Source organism: Aulonocara stuartgranti (genome assembly GCF_965226115.1).
Source record: "Aulonocara stuartgranti genome assembly, chromosome: 12".
Taxonomy (NCBI): domain Eukaryota; kingdom Metazoa; phylum Chordata; class Actinopteri; order Cichliformes; family Cichlidae; genus Aulonocara; species Aulonocara stuartgranti.
The window spans coordinates 4,751,414-4,777,113 of NC_138948.1; the positions used below are offsets into that span (position 1 = coordinate 4,751,414).

Sequence of the window (25,700 nt, forward strand, 5' to 3'; positions counted from 1 at the left end):
AGAGCTGCAGTTTGGTGTGTTTTTACTGGCAGTAAGTCAGGGATTATTTCTCTCAACTAGCTTGAGAACATCTCAGCATCTTTGCAGGAAGAGACGTCCAGACCAAAAGCAGGAAGTAAAACCAAAACGAGATGGGTGAGCATGTGAAGACTGGCATCAAACGTGGTGCCAGTGAGGCAGGAGAAACTAGAAACACATGGACCAGAGGACCATGACGGTTAAAACTATTAGGAAAACAACCTTCAGCAGACTTTTGTCAGCAACTTTCAAAGATGCTACTGCAGTCCAAAAAGCACCTAAGCACTTGGCTTTTTCCTTTCTGTCACTAAAACAAACAACCCGCTCGGTTATTTGATCTTCAGACTCTCTGGATGTCTCCCAGCTGCAGCCCTGGGGAGTTGTGGGTAATAAGCCTTGGCTTGGAATATGGTAAGGCAGCAGTGTAGGGGGGGCACATTGATGATGATGAGTGTGTGAGCAGGTGGGCTTTTGTGTGTTTGTGATAGCTCACCTCCACTCCCACAGATAACTCACAGGTGATCAGGTCTAATGACAACACAGCATGCTACCCTCACGGGACTGAGGGTAGCATGCTGTGCCTGTCACATTTTTAAAGCAGTTTTTAAAGCAATTTCAGAAATAAGGGATGGTGAAATTTAGTCTCCCTACTCCAAGATTTGTCTTCATTTAAGAGTTCCCCTTTCTTCGTCTTCCTGCAGGAGCGGTGAGTTCACCTTGCGTGTTGCTGATCCCCAGCTGTTTTCCCAACCGAAAACAATTCAAGTCCGAGCCGTGTCCATGCAGGTAAGAAGACATTTCCTTCAACTCTCCTTTATTTACTGAGAAATGAACTGACTTGAAAGTGCCATTAAAAAAAGCTGTATCATAAATCTGTTCTTCAGGCTACAAATCCAGATATCTAATAAAGGTTGCTGTTTCCACGTTGCAGACCAATGTAGTGACGTTACATGGGGCACATTTGTTTCTAAATTTAGTTCAGTGTGAAATGTAGAGGTTTGTTTGTTCTATCTGTCATCTTTAGTCCTTGTTGAGAAAGTTTACCGCAGAGAGAAAAGACTCCAGTTTGAGGACTGTGGAAATGTGAGGCCTGACTTTGACTGAGCAGTGAGTTTGGAGAGATTTTGTCAATATGATGGCATTAGCGATAGCAGCTGTGCAAGGTGCATTCATGAAACTCTACAGGTTTGTTGTTTGGATTAAAATTATAGCAGGATTCAAAGATTAGTGTCGTCCAATCTGTGGGCACCTGAGTGTGGGGTATTGTTTGCAGTGATGCATATATACTTCAACAGACCACCCAAAGCACCTTTTCTAAGCCACATTCATGAACCTAAATCATTTGATTTAGCTGCATGGATTAGAGTTTCTGACAGGTGGGGCGCAAGTTACCTGGCAGAAAAGTCACGGGGAACTAACGTTTAACATCGGAATCACTTTTACAAAGAAATTTGCGGCAGTTACGTTAATAACATGAGCATCCGCTGCATCCAGCTTTTCAACTACAGCCCACACACATCACCAACAACAACACGACCTAGTTCATTCTTTTTAAGCCAGCGAGGCGAGATTGCGGATGCTGCTCAGGTACGTCCGCCTCCCCCTCAGCCACGCCGCAGACCTCACAATTTAGCAATCAGTATCTTGACAAAGGACTGAAGTTAGTAGCAAGAAATTTCTACCTCCTGAGTGACAGACGACCATTTATCTGGAGGAAAAACATATTTCTAAAGAAAGGTGTGGTCCAAAATCTCAGTGGGTCTCCTTATTACATCACATCTCTAGTTTTGGCACATAAAAACTATACTAACTTTTGTTAATGTCATACAGGACGAGTCAACTGGATACCGCCATCCTACAGTTAGGTACATGTAGTTAGTTTAAGGCTCAGTCGTATTAGAGTGAAAGTAGGACAACGGCCTCCCTGCATCCAGGAAAACGTTGGTGGTTGCAGGTCATTTTTTAGGCGGTTGGATCTGTAGCTCAGGAGGTAGAGCAGGTTTCTCGGTTGCTTCCATCAGTGTGTGAACGTTAGATAGAAATCAGTCAAGTGTAGAAAAAGCGCTTGTCTGAATGGGTTCATTGTATAAAAGCATCTTTGAGCACTACAAGCAGTCAGTTCAGCAGAGGAGCTGCAGATGTATCTGAAACATTCAAGAAACTCACCTGTTGAAATGTTATTGTAGATTTTCTGATGCCTGTTTAAGCTTTAATAATATTATTTATATTACATGTTTATTGCATATACTGCTAAGAAATGTGAGATTTGCAGCCTCTCACTCCACGACCACTCAAACAGCAGACAGCCACATTTAATCTGATCTGTCAGCTCATATTTTAGAGTGAGCCTGTCTCTCATTTTGCTGCATCATCCCAGCTGATCTGCATTTCTCACTATTTTTGAGGCTCTCTCTCTGCGGAGTAAAGCCCCGGTGATCGGCCAATGTCAGCCTGAGAGCACGCCTCTATTGATGTCAAGCTGACCTCTGATTTTGGCACAGCTTTAGAAAATAATGAGAAACAAGGGATTAACATGCCCTCTCTGAGAACAGTTGATGGGTCAGTGTGGTACCTGCATTACTGCACTCGCTGTTTATGGAGAAATAGTTAAAAGAAGTTAAAATGTCTCACAAAGGTCCGTGTATGCTACAGTCTTCCAAACAAAATCCCTTTTTGTTTTTATTATAAATATTAATGATAAAAGAATTACTCGTGCACTTGAGGACATTTTTCTTGTGTCTGACAGTCTCCTAAAACCTTAAATGAGGATTTTAAACGTTTTTTAGTGTGTCCTTGTTTGGTGTTTATCCAGCACAGCGTAACCGCTCTATTAAATCTGCCCCCAGGCAAATGAATGTTGCAGACACTGAGCTCAGGGGGCCGCTTGCAGACGGTGATTTAGTGGTAGTGCTGCATTTGAGTCTGTTTTGGTTGACTTCGCAATTACGCAATCTTATCTGCTTTCTCATACAACATTAGCAGGAATTTGTGTGTGTCTGTGTTTTGACTGGCACTCCACTAGTTTTCTACCAGTGCAAAATTAATTAATGTCTGCAGCAGATGATTATCATTTTATGATAACGATATATAATTATGTTGCTTTCTTCAGCAGTGCAAATTAGTTCTGGTTAACTTATTATCTGACTATAAGCAGGTGTAGGATGAGGCCAGATATCCTGTTCTTTGGTATAAAATTTGTGACAAGTGTTTGGAGTCAATATAAAAGTTATTACTGTTATTAAAAAGTCATCCATTATGTTACATATTTACCACCCTGAAGAAAGCGATTTAAAGTGTGACATGGCCTGGGTTCTTATCTGGTGTTTATTTGAAATGTTTGGTTACTCTTTCGGATATTTCTTATGTTGCCATCTGCTATCTTGTCTTCATCTTTCAAGTTTCCAAGTCCTGTCTTGTTGCCATAGTTGCTTCACCTTTTACTCTGTTTTTACTTCCTGTCTTTGTCTTCTCTCCTTTGTTATTGTCTGTCCCACCTGTGTTTTATTTAGGCTTCAGAGGTCAGATGAGATTAAGGTATCCAGAGTACCAAACTGGGTGCCACTGGTGTTAGCTCAGAACAGGAAACTGAGGCTATAGTTCACACAGGCTGACCAGAATTAGACAACAGAAGACTGGAAAAACAACACCTGATCTGATGAGTCTTGACATTCAGATGGTAGCATCAGAATTTCTTGCAAACAACATGAAAGCATGGATTCATCCTGTGATGGATCACCAGTTTAAGCTGGTGTTGGTTGTGTAATGTGTGAGGGATATTTTACTGAGAAACTTTGGGCCCCTTAATTCCACCTGACCATCATTTAAACATTTAAATACCACAGCCCACCTGAGTATTGTTTCTGACCATCTCCATCCCTTTATGACAACATCTTTTGATGGCTGCTTCCAGCAGTGGGTTTCTTCAACTTGAGAATGGGTTCACTGCACTTAGGTGGCCTCCACAGTCACCTTTAGGATGTAGCGATGCAAAAGAAAGCAATAATACAACAATTTGAAAAAACATATTATTGCACGAGTCAGAAGTCTATACTGACAGCTTAGAGAAGCAGCTTTAACAGTACTTTCAACAAATAATAAACATCATTAGAAATACAGTACTCAATCCCAAATAAAATGAACAAGTTAAAGCAATATTATATTAATGTAACTGAAAATAACAAGTCACTTATGGATAAAACCCTTTTTATGGTGTTTCAAGCAAAGATTAAAAGGATTGTTGATTAAAAGGATTGTTGCACCGTGATGCCTTTTCTTCAAACCAATGAGCCGAGAGGAAGTTCCTTAATACCTCCCTTATTCCCCCTGTTTACTACAAGCTCTATTTGCCAATATTGCTACTACAAGATGTTGTTAAAGGGTCTAGAAAACAATGATTGATTCTTCTATAGAAGCAGGATGGGGTATAATTGGAGGCTACAGCGGTACAAGCCTGACTGCTCATCACTCTTAGCTGCTGAAGATCGGGCTCTGGCTGCTGGGCCGGGTTCAGCATGCGCTCATTTTTAAATAACGTCGTGTTCCTTGTGTTGCTTTATGTTACTCTGCCGTCTGCACAGATGCTTGAAAACAGTCCATGTCACAACGTTAGCAGCAGTGAACGGCTGTTTCTGGCCTGGATGCAGTTTGTAACCATCGCATTCTTGTTATTTTGTGCAATAAATGAAAATGATTATTTGATTAGTAACTGTAATGTGATTAAAGAATATAGCACAGTAATGCCCTACACCCAACTAGGGCTGGGTCATATCATATGATGATGGATTGTCGGAGCATTACGGCTATCGTAGGCAGGAGCCTCGCGGAGTGATACGTACTGTGCTTCAACATAATATTACCATATTGTGTGTGTATGACCTGTTTTTAAGTTTTGTGGATATTATACATGGTTATGCTGAGGATATGTCGGCCAGTTTCCACTGGAAATGTCTTTTGGTTAAACTGTCAGCAAAGAATTTGCATTTGCACTGTTAATTTTTTATATAACTTAATGGATATAAAAAACAGCTGCTTGTTTAAGTGAAAATACATTGATGGGTTTTTTTGGGGGTTTTTTGCACTAATAAAGTTGTGGAGTCGTAAAGTGTTTTGTCTCGTGTCAATTATATCGTCAGTTATATCGTTATTGCAAATTTTCAAATGTATATCGTGATAAATATTTTTGTTCGTATCGCCCTGCTCTACACACAACAGTGTTTGTGGCATTTACTGTTTTGAAAAGATGATGAAAAATAGACTTTATGCTTACAAAGGAGAACATTTTTGTGTATGTTTTCCTGATGACTACTGACCTCCCTCTCTGAAAAAGCATTAGTGGACAGAGGCTGTTAATGGAGATGCATTTGAGTTTTCATTTTCCAAGAAAGACTTATCTTTGCACAGTTTCTGCAAGTATGTGCGTGGTCAGCTTTCATGCTCCCACACAGTCTCCAATATTTCTGATGTGCAGACGGCTACCTGCTGTTTTTGTTCTGGGAGTAATTCACATACATTTCTAAGAAAGAACATTACCTCAATACGCTATTTTTTAGTATTTGAACTTCTTCAGAGAGACAGAAGGGAACATGGTGATTGCTCCTTTCAGTCCACATCAAAGCGACTCACATACACTGATGTAACTTTCAGTGTTTTTGTTGTGTGCACTACAGTTTTCTTTGAAAGAAAGTAGATCCTGTCAGTGTGGTTTCAGAACATTTCAAGCTTTGAAAGAAATCTTTCAGTGGCAGAAACGGTGAGATGTGCAGGACGGTTTTTTGATTGCGAGCATACTGAATGCATTCTCCATTTTATCTTCATCATCACAATCATAATATATTTTACACAGAGAGAGCGTTAGTATGCACACACGAGAAACTATATTTAAAAGATGGACATAACAACTGTGACTTCATCATTCATTGGTTTGTGTGCTCACCACATTTAGACAAAAGAGTGCAGTGGTCAAATTGCATTGAGTGAACAAACTACAGCCATAAAATGTGTGTTTTTCTAATTAATGATAAGCAGTGTTAGGCTACTGTTACAATATTTATTGCATTACGTTTGCATGGCTTTGCAACATCGCCCGTGTAATTAACAATACAACTCTGAACTTTTATCCTCCAACATATCTGGATAAATATCAATGCCAGTAAAGAATATATACTGAAGACCTTTCTTTTACTAACATGTTTAGATGTTACAGTCAAAAATAAACAGATTCTAGTGTAGGAATGAGTACAGGTAGAAATGTGCAATCCTACAGGCCCGTTCATCTTCTTCATTAGTAAAAATCAAGCTGTAGTTGGTCGGTTGAGGTCTGCAGACACTCAGCTTGAGCACGGAGGATCCAGAGGTGATCTGTGTTCAGGGCTCTCTCGCTGATAGCGTTGTGTTAGTATCATGGATTGTTGATAAACAGAAGAATCAATTGGGGGGTCAGGGATTATTGTGAGTGTAAAGGCTGGGGGAAAGATACTGCAACATCTTCTGGCTGTTCTGCATCAAATGCTGAAAGAACTTGAGACTAGAGACCAACACTGAGAGCAGACCATGGGTGCGATCTTTTAGTGTGATTCCACCTGTCGATTTGTGAAGTCACATTCAGGGGCATCACCAGGTTGTGTGTTTATCGGACAGAAGTTAGCATATTCAAACACAAGCGTCTAAATAATTGTGCAAACATTAGCATGCTTTGTTAGCAAGTTTAACAAATGCTTTGTTGTCGTAAATTGTATGAACAAACCACACAGACGCACATAATGTACAGCATAGACATAATATATGAGAATTTCACGCGTCAAAACTGGAGCACAGACTTCCAGGACAGCGTGTAAAATTTAATGCACAGCAAGCCATGACAGTTACCAGATAGATGTTGCTCCAAAAAGCACCAACAGCACAAACATGGTCCATAGATCCAGTTTAGTGACTCAGATTAGCAGAAGCTCAGGCAGAAACCCTTCCTGCTCCTGACCGTGCTTACTTTACACATTTATAACATTTAAACAGGTGAGCTGTGTGAAAAATGTCATGCAGGAGGAAACTGGCTGCATTTAATTTTTATTTCATGTTAACACCCCAAACTGTGGGCTCTGCCTCCAGTGGTCATTAGAGGAGCTGCAGCTTTTGGAATTTAAGCATTTGTTTTATTTTTGCAGCCCAGAGGCTTGCACCTATTATTCATGCATAATTTTTATTTTGTCCCATACAGAGCTGGAAAAACCAAACTACGCCGCACACTGACTCGACTATACAGCAGGGAGAACAAGACGATTTCTGCTTATGCAGCCTTCTCTGTGTAGCTAAAAGCAAAATAAAATACATTTTTAATTGAAATCCCTATCAGATCGCCAGCCAGCAGGGCCTCTGAATGTAATAGCCTCAGGAATGAAAGATCTGAGCTGCAGATAGCCTCCCTCCCCCGCTCTGACAGGAGTGGCTGCTTCTTTTGAAAAAACTTTCTAAGAGTCCAGTATCTGCTGTGCAGCGCGCTTAGCTGTCAGTCAATACCAATAAGCCGTCTGCCTTTATTTTCTGTTGAAATTCAGTAAAAAGACCAAATATAACCGAGCCAAAACTATAGGCAATCTGTGAAACGGTCATTTTTTAATCATACGTCCAGGTAGACTGCAGTTCAGTGGTCTGTGCTGTGATGGTTTGACACATCAAAAGCACTAAAGAAAAGCTGCAGATAAGGCAGACACAGGGTGGAAATTGGCTTTGGAAATTCTTCCACTTTGTTCCCCATGAACACCATCCAGCAGGAAAAACAAAACAAATTAAGAACAAACGAGAAATAAACTCAAAAACAACCACACAAAAAGCCTCTCCCATCTTCTTGAAGTACAGCAGAGCCCCAAGGGCCTCGTGGGTGATGACAGCTCTGCCAAAAATGAACCTGTAAGGGCAGGATGAAAGGTTAGCCCTCCCACCTCAGCGCGCCTATGTTTGCTTTCGTTTGCCTCAGGGAGGAGATTTTACCGGTTGCCTTTCATGCGTTAGCATGTCTTAGCACGATTAAAAAATAATAACACACACATACACAATTTCAGCCCCCACCAGCACAAAACCTTTTGTTTCCCCTGTGAGAATTGCAGAAATGACGACACAGGATTAAGGTGTGCGCCTGAGGAATAAGTTGTCTGTCTCTTGGAGATAACTCCTCTGACGTCTAAAAATTTGTCAGCACATGGCCCCCTTGCAGGGGGCTGCAGATAACTGCGTGCGCCTCCTGTGTTTTTGTGCTTTGTTTCAGTTCTCTGTCTAGAAATTTCAACCAGGGGTCACTTTGGTTTAAAGACACACAGAGGGAGTGTGTGGGCATGACTTTCCCACAAGTCATCCTTCTCTCTGGCGCCAGCTTGTTTCATGCATTGCCCTTTGCTCAAGTTGCTGCTGTAATGCCAAAAAGCTGGAGCTCGGCCAACCACCGCCAAACACTACGAATTGGACACAAGCCCTGTGTCAGGCTGAGCGGCTCAGAGCTCGGTACCTGACAACGGTTTGATTTAAGGCCACAGCAGACTGGCATCTCCGCAGGGACAGCCTATGCATCTCTACCTGTACCTCGTCCCTGCCAAGCTGCTCTGCTAACAAATGTTTTGTGGAGAAATTGCATTAAAATGAACTTTAGCCAAGCCGTTTTGCTTCCAGATTTTACCATCCTGGCTGTGTTGTTTTCCTTGTCACATACTTAAACACAGGAAATTAAAACATGCATCTGTGATTCCTTTTTTAAGTACAGGTTTAGGTTTATTTTCCCCTATGGAAACAGAAATGTGAGGAGTTCAGTTTCATTTTTATTACGTTTCACAACAACAGTCAGCTCTACATCCTACAGTAATACAGAGAAAACCTCAACAGTTAGACGGCACCCTATGAGCAAGCACTTGGAGACAGTGGAAAGGAAAAACACCCTTTTAACAGGAAGAAACTTCCTGCAGGACCAAGTTGTGATTAAACATCTTAAGTGAGATGCAAAAGATGATCGGATTTCACATTGGACCCAAACATTCCTATGGAAGAAAGAGGGAACTAACCCTCAATCACACGAGAAGTCTGTTCTATTGATTCATCCACAGAAAACAAATAAAAGAAAATTATCGTGTATTAACAAGAAAGAGCCCTTTTCTTACTTGTGATGCTTAGTTATGGGGTCGGGTGTGGTTAAGCAGAAAGAAAATAGTTCCTACTCTCCAAACAAGGTTTGTGGGGTTTTTGAGTAACCAGTCATGATTCCTGCTGGGATTCCTGCTGAGTGCAGTTCAGATCTATTTTTAAGTGCTTTGAGCTGCACAAAGCTAGTGTTGTGTATTTCCTCATAGCCAAGAGAAGGAAGAGATCTCTACAGTCAAAAATATCGAGACCAGGGTTGTACGTGTGGAACCTGAGCTAGTCCACCGAGGGTGATCTCAGGCTGTTCACCATCTGTTTATGAGTAGATTTCTCACTAAACTTAAGTAATACTTTCTGTAGTTTGGAAAAGCATTTAAGTGCATGTGGTAAAGAGTGTATATCCCCGTTGGATCAGGTGAACACTCTCCAGTTGTCCTTACTTCTTACATCTAAAGAGGAAGAACAATGGCAGGTTGTTTTTTTTACATATGCTTTATTTTGAGGTGGAGGTTTGACATCTAGTCTAGATAGATTTTATTTTTTTAAGAAGAACGGTTCATTTTAAAAGTGTAAAGAAGAATATGGATAAAGTTATGCTCTTGTTTACAACGCGAGGCCTCCCAGTCCTGCTGGTGCTCCTAAAATGGCTTTATTAGCAAGATGAAGCATTTTGCCATCTGTGGTGAGGCTCCAGGTATGGCTGAGTGCAGCTTAATGAGGCGCCCAGCTTCATCTCCGCCTTACCTTCATTTCTTCATTTCCCTTGGCGTCAGCACAGCCCCCGTGTCCCAGTTCTCTGGGAGAAAATACATCATGTGATGATTTGAGTGTGTTTGGGGTAAACTGCTGTATCCCCCTCTGCTATCAGCCTTTAGAAGTGTTAAAATGTATCTAAGCTGTATGTTTCCTAAATCAAATCTACCTCTGTCCTTCACAGCTGTCAGGTTATATTCAAAGCTGTTCCTCCTGTTTTTTAAAATCCTTCCCAGCCCCCGAGAGTCGTGACCTTCTCTCCTCTTACCGTGGAGGGCCGTGGCAGCCTGGCAACCATCACCAAGTCGGTCCTGCAGGTCGACGACCCTGACAACGCAGCCGATGTTCTGGTCATGGTGCTTGAGCCGCCCCGCTATGGCCGGCTGACCCGTCTCCACAGCGACCGCGCTCTCAGCCGATTCAAGCTGGAGGAGCTGTCACGGGAACAGATTCAGTACATCCACGACGGCTCGGAGGGGGCAGAGGACGGGGCGGTGCTGCAGGTCAACGATGGCCACAGCTACAAGAATATTCTGCTCAGAGTCCAAATACACCACAAGGTAGGATGGAACGAGGGGAAGGATTAATGCTTCATGCCTGATGTTTGACATTTATATATAGATTTAAAAATATTAAATTAATAAGATTAGTCTGCATAGTTCAGCATAATTCATTCGTTTGTATATAGAAAGATAAAGGCGTGCACATAGCCAGCATGACAGCACCCATGGGATGAAGCCTCTTTGTGACCCCCTATTAAAAACAGACATCAGGAGCTTGGCTGAGAAACCAGTGAGCACTGCATGCTGGTCACACCCTAAAGTATGCTCTGCTGTGTTCTTGTTTGTTTTGTTTTTTTTTTGCTGTAATTTATGAAATAAAATTTAAAAAGTTTAGCTATTACAATACCACGCTTAACTTCACTGAGCTCTTTAGAAAACGACACATTTTTTCACAAATGCTTGTAAAGGCCGGCTCCATGGCTAGGTGCCTGATTTTACACACCTGTGACAACAAGACTTTAAAATACCTGAAGTCAAGCATTAAGACGTGTGGCCTCTGAAGATTTGGAGGACGTGACTGGGATAAGACAGGTCTCAACGTAGGATGCTGTCCCACCACCTGGACCCCTGGAAATTTTCAATAATGATATTTATTATGATGTAGAAAACAACAGTGTTTTGTTGGTGATTGTAGCTCGCAGGAGGTTATTTATCAGTGCAAACAATGTAACTGATGACACACTTTTCCGTTTAAAGTGTGACTCTATCACCACAAGGTGCCAGCAGCAGCAATATAGTGCAATAGTAATTACATACCATAGTAGACAGTGACAGCTGCACACTATAAGACTGAAGCATTTTTTCTTGCATGTTAAAGCTTTTAAGCAGCTGCTCAAAGCGCTGCTTTTCCACCAGATATCCACATTACTGACTTCCATCCAATGTTTGCTCTTCCTCGAGTGCAGCTAATGGCAGTTAAAACATGTTTTATTATATATTATTGTGTGTTAATTTATTTCCCCCCCTAAATTTCTTTAACTTTAAGTCATATTTGCTGATTTTATACAATCTGTGTGTTTCTTAAACGTTACAGCACTCTGAGCTGCTGGGAGGTGCTGTAATCTCTACGTCCAACTTTAGCACACGACTTGATGCACGACATGGTTGCTTTCAAAATTTAAACAGGAAGTAATAATTAAAAAGCACCACTGACATACTTTTAGATTCAAAGAGAGATGTTTTAAAGGCTGTCTGGTTTTAATCTAAAGCTGTCCTGCTGCTCAGTGGCTCACTTCAAACGTCTCTGCAGAGTAAAAACTGCAGCATTGATCATCTGTTATTACTGGATGAAGTTCTTTCCTGGACGGTACACAGCCGAGTCACATCAGTGTGCTGCACCTCGAAGTATCAGCACCTCACCACCAACTGTAGCTTCGAGAGAAACCAGAGCAATTGATTTTTTTTTCTTTTTAATCCTCTCGTATCATCTCAGGAAATGAGTCAAATCCCCCAAAAATCACACAGAATGTGACTAAAAGTGAGACTTCACACACACAGAAATGTTTGTAATGTGCAATAAAATTGAATTTAAATGCAAATACGCTTCAGCAGCTGTGGAAAAAAAGACATTATCTACAGCACCCACACTCAAATGATTGTTTTATAGTTAATATTCGTGGCGTAGAAGCCATATCAGTGGAGAATTACACGGATAAATCTATTCCAAAATTTGCTTTATAAAATCAAAATTGCTATGGGAGTTGAGATATCAGCAGTGTAAACAGAATTTCATTTGCATTTCCACCCATTTTACAGTTCAGTTTCTCTTAGTGGAAACGTACTCTCACTTGTCCTCTGGCAGCAGGAGAAGCTTTTATGTTCGGAAGCGTAAAATCCAAAGAAAAATGCCTATTAATCGGTTTAAGATTGAAGTCACATCAAGCCTTACGTGTAAGCTCAAAGAATGATTTCTGTCTCTAATTCAGCAGTTTAGAATTTAAAAACCTCGTTAGAGAAAGATGTTTAATCAAAACTATAACAACATGTAGCACTGTGAATTTTTTTTGGGGAGGGGGGGTATTTTCATTGCAATACCAACAGTGAGACTTCTCATTGCTTCCAGTTTCATCTTGCAGCTTGAAAATGACCTCAAAGCCAAAATTACTGAGTCCAAGGAACAGCAAGGATGAGAGGACCTGAATGTGAGGTACAGGATGCAAAGTAAAAATCTAGCATGTGGTCTTTAACCTGGACAGGGGTCGTGCATATATAGAAAACCAGCACAGACACCCAAAGCAAAGGAAGCAAAGCCCAAAAAGTCAAAGAGAGGCACAAAGAGATCACTTCGAAACACACAGAAGACAAGACAAACACATGGAGAGGTGTGTCTACCAATCATACTGACTGTACAAAACACAGGAAACAAAACAATGCTGGAAGTAGAATTTACTGAGGCGTATGAACGAGATTTCAAAATAAAACAGGAAGTATTTAAACAGAAACTCCAAACCGTGACAAAGGAGTCCTACAACAGATAATTTGACTCATCGTAGAGCTCAGAGTGGTGCTGTGCAGATTTGATTTCCTCAGTGCACGAGGAATACTTTACAAGACTCGGAGGTAATTTGTAGAATCATTTACTGGAGCTTGCAAACAAGGAGGACGAGGAGGTCAAACGTTTGTCTTTAAAGGTCATTTCATCGCTGTAATTCTGAGACTTCAGAAAGAAGACTGAGTAAAAGTCCAAAAGAGTCATACACGAAGATACTGAAGAAAACAGTAACATAGGGAACACAAAGTAAACAACAACAGAGGCACAAAAAATTATGGAATCGCCACACTTGAAGGATGATCATGCAGCTTAAATTATTTTAATTACTGGCATGTTTTTTCCCAACTTAAGCTGAGGAAAATTCCACTCCGTGCCCACCCCATCGACCTGCTACCCTGCTTTTGTGAGAAAAAGGAGACCTTCTCTTAAGTTCCCCATTGAGAGGGATTACATCCAAAGAGTTAACGTCCCTTCCCTCTATTTGAACCATTTTAAGCTACCCAAAATTTAGCATTTATCACCCTGATTTCACTCGACCTGTCCACACAGTGTGCTCTAAAAAGCCGTTACCTGCAGGCGCAGTCTGACCCCCACATGCTTAACCACCGTTACAGAAAGAGCAGGTCAGGCCTCTAAAATCTCAGCCGTGAGTCCTGCTCTTTCATCGCTCCTGGTGAGGGGTTTTTTATGACAAGGATGCAATTATCTTGCAAAAAGCCCTGACCATTGTGACCGAAAGGGGAGCGGAGTGTCTCGCCTGAGACAGGTTTGGCATCTGAATTACTAAGCATTAGCACAGGCACGCAAGGGGGACAAGCTTCCAATGCCTGAGACATCTAGACAGATGAAAGTCAGCGATATTAATGTGTGCATCTCTGCATGTGTCTGCACTCCATTTATTGTACGCAGTCTTAAACTTGAGAGTGAGGATATTATTTTGGAAAGTGATGCCTGGTTTTACAGCAGAAATAAACATCTTTTACAGCATGGTACAAAAAAAAGCTCACTATGGCTGATTTCTCCTTTATATCAACTGGTCAGAGTGTTAAATGTTTTTATAACCCAACTGTTTACATTTTATTGAAGCTTGAAGTTGTGTATTATAAACTTTCTGAGGTCCAAACACGTCTAACCTTTGGCTTCTGAAGATTGTTTGGGCCAAGGACATGTTTTCTTTACCACAGAGGGGAAAACAGGGGCCATCATTTACAAAATGAACACTATGTTGTAATAACTAAGATATGCAACCAGTGACTGAGCTCATAATCTCTTGAGAAAAGTGTTTACTGAGTTCGTGTAACAAGTGAGCGGAAACGAGCTTCCATACCTTTCAGATCTGGAGACTAGCCGAGTTTGTTGTTGTTACTTGATAACTTCACCTTCCTGTGTCGAAATAGTCGGGCTCTAAAAAATAAGATTTTTAGAAAGTGCACACTATGTGTCATATCTTTAACAAAATAATTTAAACAACAAGACAAACATCCCACGTCATTTTGTGTAGCATAGAAGACTTTTTCCAGCTCACACAGTCACCACAGTTTGATTTTAGGTGGGCAGCTCTGTTTGTCTGGCTTTGTACAGATGGTACGCTTCAGGCTCAACTCCTCTGCTTTCTCCTCTTCTGTAAATCAATATCATCCAACACACTCACACATACCAGTCTCCATTTACTGTAAAATGTCCTGATGCTGCATTCTGTCATGCATGAGGAAGAGCAGGAGAGTGTGACCGAAAGCTGAACGAATGTCTGTGATTTATGTCAACAGCTTTTGGACGAGTCTCGGCTGCATTGTTGTCCCCACTTCCTCTCTGTTTGATCTACATGAGTACATTACCATAGTAAAGACAGTAGAGGAATGTGAGAAGAGTACCAGATACCACAGTCATTTTTAAAGAAAGAAAGGCCTTATTTATCATGTCTTGTACAGTTGTACGAGGAAGTTTTATATGTTATAACTAAATTCTGAGCCTTAAAAGTTACGGACTTCATTTTCCAAGTTGATGAACTTAAAAGCAGAAATTTTCAGAATTTCTATTTCTCATTATGTAGAAATTGTTTTGCTTTTTCTTTATTTACAGTATTTTGCTGGTGACGTTGCCCAGGTTGGTTATCAAGGAGTGGTTATGCTAACACTTTGGATAACATTTTTTTTTGCAAAATCCATCCTTTATATTAGTGTTTGTGTCCAATGAGCCATACTTTCCTTTAACGTTCTCTTGAGCAATAAAGCTCCAGGCTTTCTGAACCAATTTGCAGTCCAGTCCTTGCACATGACCATTTTCAGGGGAATTTATGTGTTTGTTTGTTTGTTGAAGCACTTAATAAATGACCCATAAATCATTCAAGCATAAAACAGACGCCCAAGTCAAGGGATGAACTGAATCAAAAAGGGTCTCAGTGGAAAGGTGGCTGTCGAGAAGCCGTTCTTAAGAAGGGAAACTAACAGAAAAGACAGAGGTGTGGCAAATTACACAAGAACTGGACTGAAAACCAGTGGCAGCGGGTCTGATGGAGCGATACATTTTTGGTTCAGATCGTTGGCAATATATACAGAGAAGAGCAAGAGAGAGGCATAACACCGAGAACTACAGTGGTGGAGGCTCGGTGATGGTTTAGGGCTAAATTTCAGCCAGTAGTGTTGAAGAGCTCGTTAAAATTGAATTATTAATGCAGAAAAGTACAGATTTTTATCCACCACGCAGTAAAGGAAAGCATATGATCCCGAAAACATAGCTGAAGACGACCTTAAGAAATGACAGCATTTAGAATAAAGGTGGTCACACCAAATATTGGCTTTCAGGCTTGTTGAAATTGTACAAAACCCTGTTTTTACCCTATAATGTATTTCTATTTCTATTTGCACACGTTTCAATAAATTGCTGCATTTGTTTCCCATTTTCCTAGAAAAACATAAAGAAATTGGGTGTGGCTCAAGGCTTTTGCACAGTGCTGTAATAAAACAGTGGCAGACAGCAGTGCAGGACAGTCATGTGTATATCTCCTTTTCTTTGCAAGCTGGCTCACAGTGTGCAAGCAACCAAGCAGTTCAATTAATGTCATTATTAACGGTGGTTTTCTGAGATAGTGCAGCATTTCTTTTAGCCTTACAGCGTACACGGCGAGTATTATTGAATGCAGTATTATAAAACGCGTTAAAGTGTACGCCTCCAACCAAAATCGCTTTCTTTGACCTTTTCGTGACACATTGAATCAAACAGTTAGGTTGGTAAACATGATCGTGCTGTGTGTAGTTTACTGATGCCTCACAGGATTTCTCTACATATTAAATTTCTACAACAATATACGAGACATGGCTTCACCTAAAGCTAAACACTGAAGGCATCGAGTTGAGGAAGGTTTTTTGTAAATCACAAAATCAAAAGTAGTGATGCACCAGAGAAAATGGAAAGTAGAAACGATCAAAGGCAATAAAAGCCTAAATCCAGAGATAAAGCTCTCAATAAAGACTTCATGAACCTTGACTGCTCCTTCAGCGCCCAAAGATAAAGCCTTGAGTGATTATTAGCTCTGCCTGGATTTTAACAAACTCGGGCCGATGAATCTTTTAATTTTGGAGCGTGGCACTGTGTGGAGTGCTTTGTCCTTCCAGGCTCGCCATCCGGGCAGCAACAGTAGCTGTCGATGCCAGGGCGTCTCAGGGACAATAGGCTTTCCTGAAAGTTGGATTACGGGGCAGTAAAGCAGGGGACTAATCAGGCTGATAATGACCCTCTGATGGATGGGCTTTCTCCTGATGGAGCCTGAGCTCTGAGCTTTGCTGGGGCTCAGCTGAATAGGAAGCAGGACTCTTGGCTTTCAATTACTGTCTCGGGGAGAACACTTTTAGCCTTTGAAAGACCCTCGGGCTCTTCTGTTCCTCGGCTCAAATGGAAGGGAATTAGTTTTGTTTTTTGGGGTTTTTTTGCTCACCATCCAGCTCTGGAAGCAGATGCGAGCTGCTGAGTTAAGTTTGCAGAAGTACAATTATTTACTTTATTTTCAAATTGTGCTTCAAGTCCATATTCGGCGATTACACCCTGATTTCTTTCTGTTTACATGTTTACTTTTACCAAGAGCTCCATCGCTTTTACTGGACGCGTCACTGAGATCAAATAACAAAAGGTTGCTGATGAGAATTCAGTCTTCATTCGCTGACTTTCACTCGTTGTTTAATAAGCCCATCAGCTCACCCTGTGCACCGCTCACCCAGAGGAATTATGGAAATATGACAGACAACAATGCCATTGTCATCACAACAGCATGACCATCCTGGCGGGCAGCTTGCCAATGTTTTATGGATGACTCCGACTTCATCTGTGGAAAAACATTTATTTCTGTTTTTGTGGATTGTGGCCAAAAGCTTGTTTACGGTCCATCTCAGGCCCCCGGGCTCAAAGTCCTTTAAAGGTCTCGGATTATGCACTTTTTCTGCATCTGTCCTTGTGAATACTGTGGCTGGGGATAAAAAATGTTGTTGACAAAACTGTTTTGTTCTTTTGTTGTAGCAAAGTTGTTCGTCTGATGCATGCCGTATTGGCATGGGGAACAAGACTGAATATTCAACCCCTTAAAGGCATAAGAAACATCCTTATTTTATTTAGTTTACTCATTTTCTTTAGACCTGAGGAGAAAGACCAAGTCTTACGTCACAAAAAGTCAAAATAAATAATGACTCTGCGACAAAATAAGAAGTTTTGTGTTAAAATCTGAGGCATGACGTGACTGGCTGTCACATATGGGACTTTGGCATGTTGTGGTAAATCTTTAAGGTCTCAGCTATAGAAACAAAAAGACTGGCAGTCAGTTAAAAGCTGAGACTATGTTTCCAAGTACAGCCTGGGGACGAAAAAGAAATCACCCCAATACATGTGGGATGATTTTCAATGTAAGTGTTAGAGAAAGAAATTAAGGATTTTGTCTTGTTGTACTTGGGTGTGACTATAAAAAGGAATTGATGCACAGTGTATACGTTGTCTTCTGTAATATTTTCTGCATTAAACTAGTCTGGAAACCTTGAGAGGACTGCCGCAAAAGTTATATCACAACATGCACCTAAATCTGGCGATGACTTTTTATAGCAATTCATCATTTTTTTCATCACTTTTTTCTGAGATTTACAAAAAAAGTACCTCGGAAAACTTCACTGGAATAAATAAACTCATTTCCGAGAGTGAAAAACCCGGCCTCCTCTGGAGCCCTAGCTCTCGGCCATACCTTATTGCAGAGGCATCATTCAAACTTTAAACGGGTCACAAAGCTTTGGGCTTAGTGCCACAGTCACTGTAAGTTTTGTAAAACATTGAGTGTTCTCATTTTTGTAAGCCTGGAGATTATTTGAAGAAAAAATGGCTTTCATATTGTCTCATGGCCAGACCTTTCCCTCTATATATGCAATTTATCCATCAAAATGTGGGCATTTTGTGCCCGTTCACCTGATATTACTCTTGTTCTCATGCTGTCCTCCCAGGACCCCAGCATGAGTAGAGGTCTCTTGTACTTTCCCATTGTAGTGTATATTTCAGTGTTTTTTTTCTGTAACGCTACCGATCTCCGACCTGTATCCCCATGTGATGTCTGGGGGAGGTCCTATTTCACTGCAGGGCAACCTGCACGTGGCGAATAAAGCCTTGATTGATTGATTGATTGATTGATTGTAAGAGAAATCACCTCGACGTGCAGAGTCCTGTGTAAAGAGTCCCTATAGACTTTCATTAATAAGCAGCTTCCAAAGTCTCCTTCCTGCAAACATGTCAGTGTAAAACACACTAAACAGGTGAACAGTGTGTATTTGTGTGTAAAGTTAAAGGATTTTACTTGGTGCTTGGTGGCCCGTATAATGAACCTGTGAGTTATTTATCCCTCAGATTCTCAGTCATGTCCAACACTGATGATCACGTCTGGTTTGAAATGACCAAGATGCCATCCCGGTGGCTACGACCAAGTTTTATATCAAGTCTATGGTTCCACTGTGTGCACAGCTCTACTTCATATGTTCTGTTTACCTTCGTGTTGGATGAGCGTCCATATGGCACCCGGCAGAATTCAACCAAGGCTCAACCAGTTGTTGCTACAATTACTGATGTGGAGATCGCCTTGAAAATCATTAGTTATTCATGGCTACAGTTACATCATTAAGACAAAAGAACACTCTAGGCAACTCAGAGAAAAGGTTACTGAAAAGTGAAAGTCAAGGGATGGAGAAAAAAAACGTTTCAGAGTCACGGAGGACCGCCTGGAGTTCAGTTATATCTGTCATTATGAAACGAAAGGAGAATGGCGCATGTGTAAATCTGCCCAGAAGGAGACAAGCTGGGGACACCAAGACACCTCTAAAGGAGTTAAAACCTTCAGCAGCCGAAATAGGAGAGATTCTGCATTAGAGCAGGGCGATATGACCAAAAATATTTATCACGATATACATTTGAAAATTTGCGATAACGATATAACTGACGATATAATTGACACTAGACAAAATACTTTACGACTCCACAACTTTATTAGTGCAAAAAAAAAAAAATCAATGTATTTTCACTTAAACAAGCAGCTGTTTTTTTATGTGCATTAAAGTTATATAAACATTTAACAGTGCAAATGCAAATTCCTTGCTGACAGTTTAACCAAAAGGCATTTCCAGTGGAAATTGGCCGACATATCCTCAGCATAACCATGTATAATATCCACAAAGCTTAAAAAGAGGTTATACACACACAATACGGTAATATTATGTTGAAGCGCAGTACGTATCACTCCGCGAGGCTCCTGCCTACGATAGCCGTAATGCTCCGACAATCCATCAAGCATCAACTAAAACATTTGACAGATTTCCGAGCGCCGTGCACATAAAATCATTTCGAGGTCAGTAAACACAACCAGAATTCATACATCAGGCACACGGGATTATAAGGGGTACTGACGACTTTCAGAAAAATCAAAGGATTGATTTTAAGTGTGTCGTATTTTCCAAACAACACGGTAATAACGACGGCCGCTAGCATGCGCTACCAAAAATAGTGCTTTGTTGTGTATCTGACAGACGAAAGCTAAACCAGTTCCACACCACTGAAGTTGCAGCATTTTTACAAACCAATTCTGGTTCATCCGTTTCATTCAACGTTACGCTTTCGCCCTTCTCATTCTCCGTCGCCGCCATGTGCGTATGTAAACAAAGGCACTGCGCCCATATTCTATCGCGATATTTCATTTCCTTATCGTTGCTGAACATTATAGCGGTATTACTGTGAATGGTATGATATGGTCCAGCCCTATTCTGCATACAGTCAGTGTAAACCTTAGCAGAGAGTGACAAAAAGAAAGCTCATATCTCATATTTAATCTCAACTACAATTCCCCCATGGGCATGTGGGACACTCCGAGGTCACAAGTCTAAGAAGTTTCTTCACTTTGATGGGTCTCGATGTTGTATTTTACGCTGCACGTCAACACAAAAACGGCGCATGGTGGTGGCAGGATCATGCTGTGGGCTTATTCTTTACAGCAGATCCTGAAAGGCTTATAAGTATACAGGGAGAAATAATGAAACAACATCATAGAAGATCCTGCCAGACAATCTGAGTCAGTCTCAGAGAAGAGATTTAACTTGCACGAGAACAGTGACATAAAATGAACAGCAAACGCTACACAAAAATGCTTTAAGGTCAAAAATGAATGTTTCAAGGTGGCCGAGTCAAAGCCCAGACCTGAAACCTCACAGAGCTTCAGCAGTTTTGAAAAGACGAGTCTAGTCAGATTGTGCTGTCCAGACGTGCAAGCCCATCTGAGCCCTATCCATAAAGGCTCAGTGATGATTGGATGTGACTCGAAGCGGGTGAATGTTTGTGCAGTCACTTATTTTGCATCATAATAATTAACTGCTAATTTTAATTAACAGACAGACAGAAATGTATGCATTGCTCTGTGCATTTGACCAGGAGAAATGTTTAATGTGCTTCAGTGAAGGATGTGAAAACAAAACTTCCTGCTGTAAAATTAATGCTGTTTTATTACTGGCTAACACCCGAATGGTGGGTTCGAAAAATCTGTTTGTGGGAAAACCCTGTCAGTGTGTTAATGCAGTTAATGCAGTTAGTTAATGCAGCCTATTAGAGCAGTCCATTTTTCAGGTATCAAACCTCAAATGTCTTTATTTATGCTGGTTATTTGGAAATTGCAGTTTAATGTTATTGATTTCATTTCCAGAACTAAATAACCCCCAGAGACAATGAGTCAGTTTAATGAGCAGATTAATGAGTAGATCCTGACTATGGAGGTCTGTCTCTAACCTACTTTAAAACCCGTTTGTTTAGTTCGTCCTCTCAGGTGTTTTCTCAGTATTTCACCTTCTCTGTACTTATCTAATTTCTTTACTCCCAGAGGTCAAAAGCAATGAAACTTCCATGAGCATGTCATTTTCTTTCCACCTGTCTGAAAGAGATTAGATTGTCTGTCTACCTAATGAGGCAACACAAATCTCACATGGAAAAAAACTAATTAGATTTGTGTATTATCCAAGAAAAAATGGGAAATTTACAACCTGGAGTGCAGCTGCAGGTCAAAGAACGTTAGACATCTGGGGATATTAGCCATGATTCCAAACAGGTACCTTTGATCGGTTTTATTTTGAAAAGCGTGCTGTTTCTGGGTATGAATGTCCTTGAGAGACCTTGATGTTCAGCCTGAGAGTTTGATAATCTCGTGGATGATGTGGGCTGTGAGCTAACAGCCTGCCGTACTGACTTGTGTGTTTTCTCTTCCTGATCTGTGATTCTTTGCCTTCTGCTGCCACACTAAAATAATGTGATTTGGATCAAGCAGGCGGCAGGCAGAGGAGCCACAGATGGTCAGCAGGTTGTTATCTTCAAACACAGAGACCCACATTCAGCATCGCACACCTGTGTGCACTCTTGTAATGCATTACCACCTACTGCCACAGTGTTTATGCCACTGATATGCTGATTATCCCCTGCAGTAAATAGCCAGGTGTGTGTGTGTGTGTGTGTGTTTGTTGTGATTAAAGCCTAAGAAAAACCTCTAAACTTCCTAAAATAAACCTGATACTGAAGTAATGTGACTGTTTAACTCTCTGAGATCCAAGTACCCCTCACCCCAATAGTACCAGATTATGCATTTTCTTCTGCTTTCTCTTTAACTTTTCCCACCATTTTTAGTTCTTTCTCCCACAATGCATTTCACACTTTATAAATGACACGCTGTACCATATTTTTATATGTATTTTTTTACAGTGTAGCTATAGTATTTAATATTATATGTAGTGTGGTTTTATTAATGTATGTGAGAAAGCATAGTTGTGCCTCCTCAGCTGAAAATAATGTAAAATTACTTGTAGAATTTGACCCATAAACGCCTGTACTGTGCAGGTAATTTCTATAAATATGAACCTTATAATCAAATGCATAATTTATTGCTTATGTTAACGTATATCCATGATGTCTATCTTTTCTAGACATCCGAGAAGTGTGTCATATCTGTTTTTATTTAGACAGCGGCATGACACAGTGAGCAAGAGGTCTAGTTTCAAAACCTCCCCGACAGCAGGAATTGTCTTTGTTGAAATGCCCTCAGGCGATATTGACTCATCCACCAACTCTGTGTGCTCTCTATAGCTAATCCTGCTCTTTGTTTTCCTGGAGGGGGGGGAACTCTGTCGTGGATCAATAAATCATCACAAAAATAAGTCTGATTGTGAAGTTGAGCTGAAACTTCTCAAACAAAGAAAACACATATTGAGGTTTTTTGGAGCTCAGGGTAGACTCACTGCACTCAGGTGATGCTGAAGCTGGCAGACAACTTCATGAAAGGCTCACAAACTTGATTTCAGGACAGATGTGGATTAAAAGAAGCCAAACAGTAAAGTGAGACTGGCATCGAGCTGCATCTGAGGATGAAAATTAACTGACACTTATCATATTGTATAGTTTACTGTGTCTGAAAGCTAATTTAATGTAAACGAACGTGATGCCGCTGCACCTGTTTCAAGTTTTACATAAGACCTCCAGTAAATACCTGGCGTCTGTGAAGATTTCAATGGTAATCAGCGGATAATGTGTTTCATTTATTTATGGTGAGTGGGATTGGATCCCCCATAACTGTGTTTTCAGTTTTACAGTGTTCTGGAGAAATCCACCATTAGATGGTCGTTAGAAATGGATGGATGGATGTTGTCCTTCCAAAATGTTGAGAAGCAGTAAGACAACTCGTAAAAGCACATGTTTATCATCCACTGAGCGTAGTGTGCAGCCCACAATCAGCTTCGCAGATATGCTGAATATGTAAGTTGCACTAATTAAGCTTCTTAAGCCTGTTTATAGTTCCTGCTCGGCTGCAAGCTGCTTTGCAAGCCACCTCCAAAAAAGATCCTCCTTTTGATGCGATGTTTTATTGTTGCCGTCCCCGTTTTATGCTTCCCATTTATGCATGCTTTTGGTTACCATGGCAACTCCAAACTGGGAGCCCAGTTCAGTCGTCACCTTAAAATTGTAAATTAACCTCACTGGTAATCCATTTGAACAAAATACAACTTGGTGTTAGACGTGTGAGACGAGGAGATTATTGACTGACCACTTTCCCAAACATTCATTTCTACCTTTGCATTAAAACTCTTACTGGACGATGCTGACAGCAACAAATGAAAACACCTGGGTTGGTGACAGGTGTAACAGTTAGTTGGTGGATACTTCCTAAACTGTAAATAAACTTTTACTTTGAAGGACATCAAGGTCTCAACAGAACGTACCAAATGTAGAAGTGCAGATACAGATACTAATTTAATGATTTCAGTCATCTATTATGGAGAACACAGAGAAACATAAAGGGTAAAAAATGAGCTTGTTGTAGACATGTGACTTTGCCTGTGAAAAAATGAATATGAACATGGTGAAAGAAATCGCTCAGAAATAAGTTGGAATAGTTTCTATTGAGAGCTCCAATAGATTTTGTTGTTTAATTCAATTCATCGAGCTATAAGCAAATATTAGATGGCTCGTGTCCAAGCCATAGAGAGAATAAAGGTGGTATAAACGTGGAATTTAGTGAATAAATATAATCGTCATTAACATGAAATCATTATCATCATTAAATTAAGATAAATAAACACCACTCGAATAAAGAAATCCAGAAATGACAGAAACAACATGTGGGATGACGGCAACGCCTGAACAGAAGCTCCGACTCAATTTATTGTATTTACCACCGCATTCGGTTTCAGAGGACGTGTGAGGACGTCCCAGAACTGAAGTAAAGCAACAAATATAAATTAGAGTACATGGAAATTACTTCTCTGGGCTTTAATGTTTCCCACAGAGATAATGTTAAACTATTTGAAATTCATTTTGATTAATTTGATGTGTGTGTGTTTGTTACTTTTCAGCCTGGAGACTCTCCTCACATGCTGTCCATCCCAGTGACCTGGGTGAAAGAGGGAGGCATGGTGCGACTCGATAAAAAGTACCTGCAGACAGACTTCAAAGGAGTCAGCACTGATAACATTGTCTACAGCATCCTCCCCTCAGAGGGGCAACCCAAATATGGTACCTTAACACTCAGTGACACTTTCCTTTAATATTTCCAAACAAGCTGTTTTATCTGCTGTATGATTGTAATATTGTAGATTTTCCAACAGTTAGTACATAATTAATTTCAAATGTAATTTCTAAACTTTATTAAACATAAATTTTAACTCTAATTTTGCTTTTAAGGTAAATATAACATCTTACTCACCTTCTCCGTCCAGGTGAGGTGTTGCTGGTGTCCATGCCGGCTGACGGCCCCCCAGAGGGTTGGCTTCCCTCGCTAACAGACGACCGCAGCTTTACAGCAACGACTTCCTTCACGCAGCAAGACGTGAACGACGGTGCGGTCTGGTACCGCCACTTTGGCACCGGCAGCAGCGGTGACTCCTTCCTGTTCCAGGTCAGTGCTGATGCACCCTGTCCACAGAGGACCAGTTTCACACATGCCTTTGTTTTGGCTCCTGGCAGCTGAAATGAAAAGATTATGTTTGAGTTTAAAGCATTTTACACATTTATACAGGTGACAGATTAAAGGAAAAAACCTCTAACTCCTGCAGGGAGAGCATACAGCTCTATTAAAGCTCTATCCACAGTGTCTTATTGTTTTGTATACAAAACTGAAACAAAGAAAGCTGCACCGTCAAAACTGAAAGTGAACAGAAAACCAACTCGAACCATCACAGATTTCTTCTTTTATTATGAAGTCGTTGCAAAGCAAAACCATCAAGTGTCAAAACTTAAAGTAAACAAAATGCAGATGCATTAAAACATGATTAATACAATGTAACAACAAAACATATTTACACGTTTATAACACATAAAATATGACTTTCATTATTTTCTGGATATTTATGTTGAACATGACAAAAGATTTTAGATGGTAAGGTCATATTATGTAAGCCATTATGTGGATAATAATGTGGTCATCTCAGGCATAAGACACACCCATCTGTCATTCAAACCTTCTGTTTGTGAAGGGTAGCCAATCAGAAGAAAGCTGGCTTAAAGGACTGTATAAAGCAGCTGAGTTGCTGCACCGAACCCAGTTTAAGTCAAATAGGGATTATTTTTGAACTGAACTGCGGGGGTTGAGATATTTTTGCCACTGACTTTGTGCTAATACCACAGCAAGGTATCAATATTTTCCAAAACCCGATAAAAGAACATGAATATGAACTGCGCCGTGAGATGAAACTTCAGGGGGATAAGAAACAAGAAATGGAGATGATGACAGG

At 40.7% G+C, this 25,700-nt stretch overlaps 1 protein-coding gene across 3 annotated transcripts in view; it reads left to right on the forward strand.

The window, feature by feature from the left end:
• The window catches only part of fras1 (Fraser extracellular matrix complex subunit 1), a 299,701-nt gene that overhangs the window by 198,924 nt on the left and 75,077 nt on the right, over positions 1-25,700 (forward strand). For all 3 annotated transcript variants that reach the window (XM_082555470.1, XM_082555468.1, XM_082555469.1), the window contains 4 exons: positions 720-804; positions 10,122-10,445; positions 24,324-24,483; positions 24,687-24,865. In XM_082555470.1, coding sequence (XP_082411596.1) covers positions 720-804; positions 10,122-10,445; positions 24,324-24,483; positions 24,687-24,865 — 748 coding nt within the window. The remainder of the gene's footprint in view (positions 1-719; positions 805-10,121; positions 10,446-24,323; positions 24,484-24,686; positions 24,866-25,700) is intronic.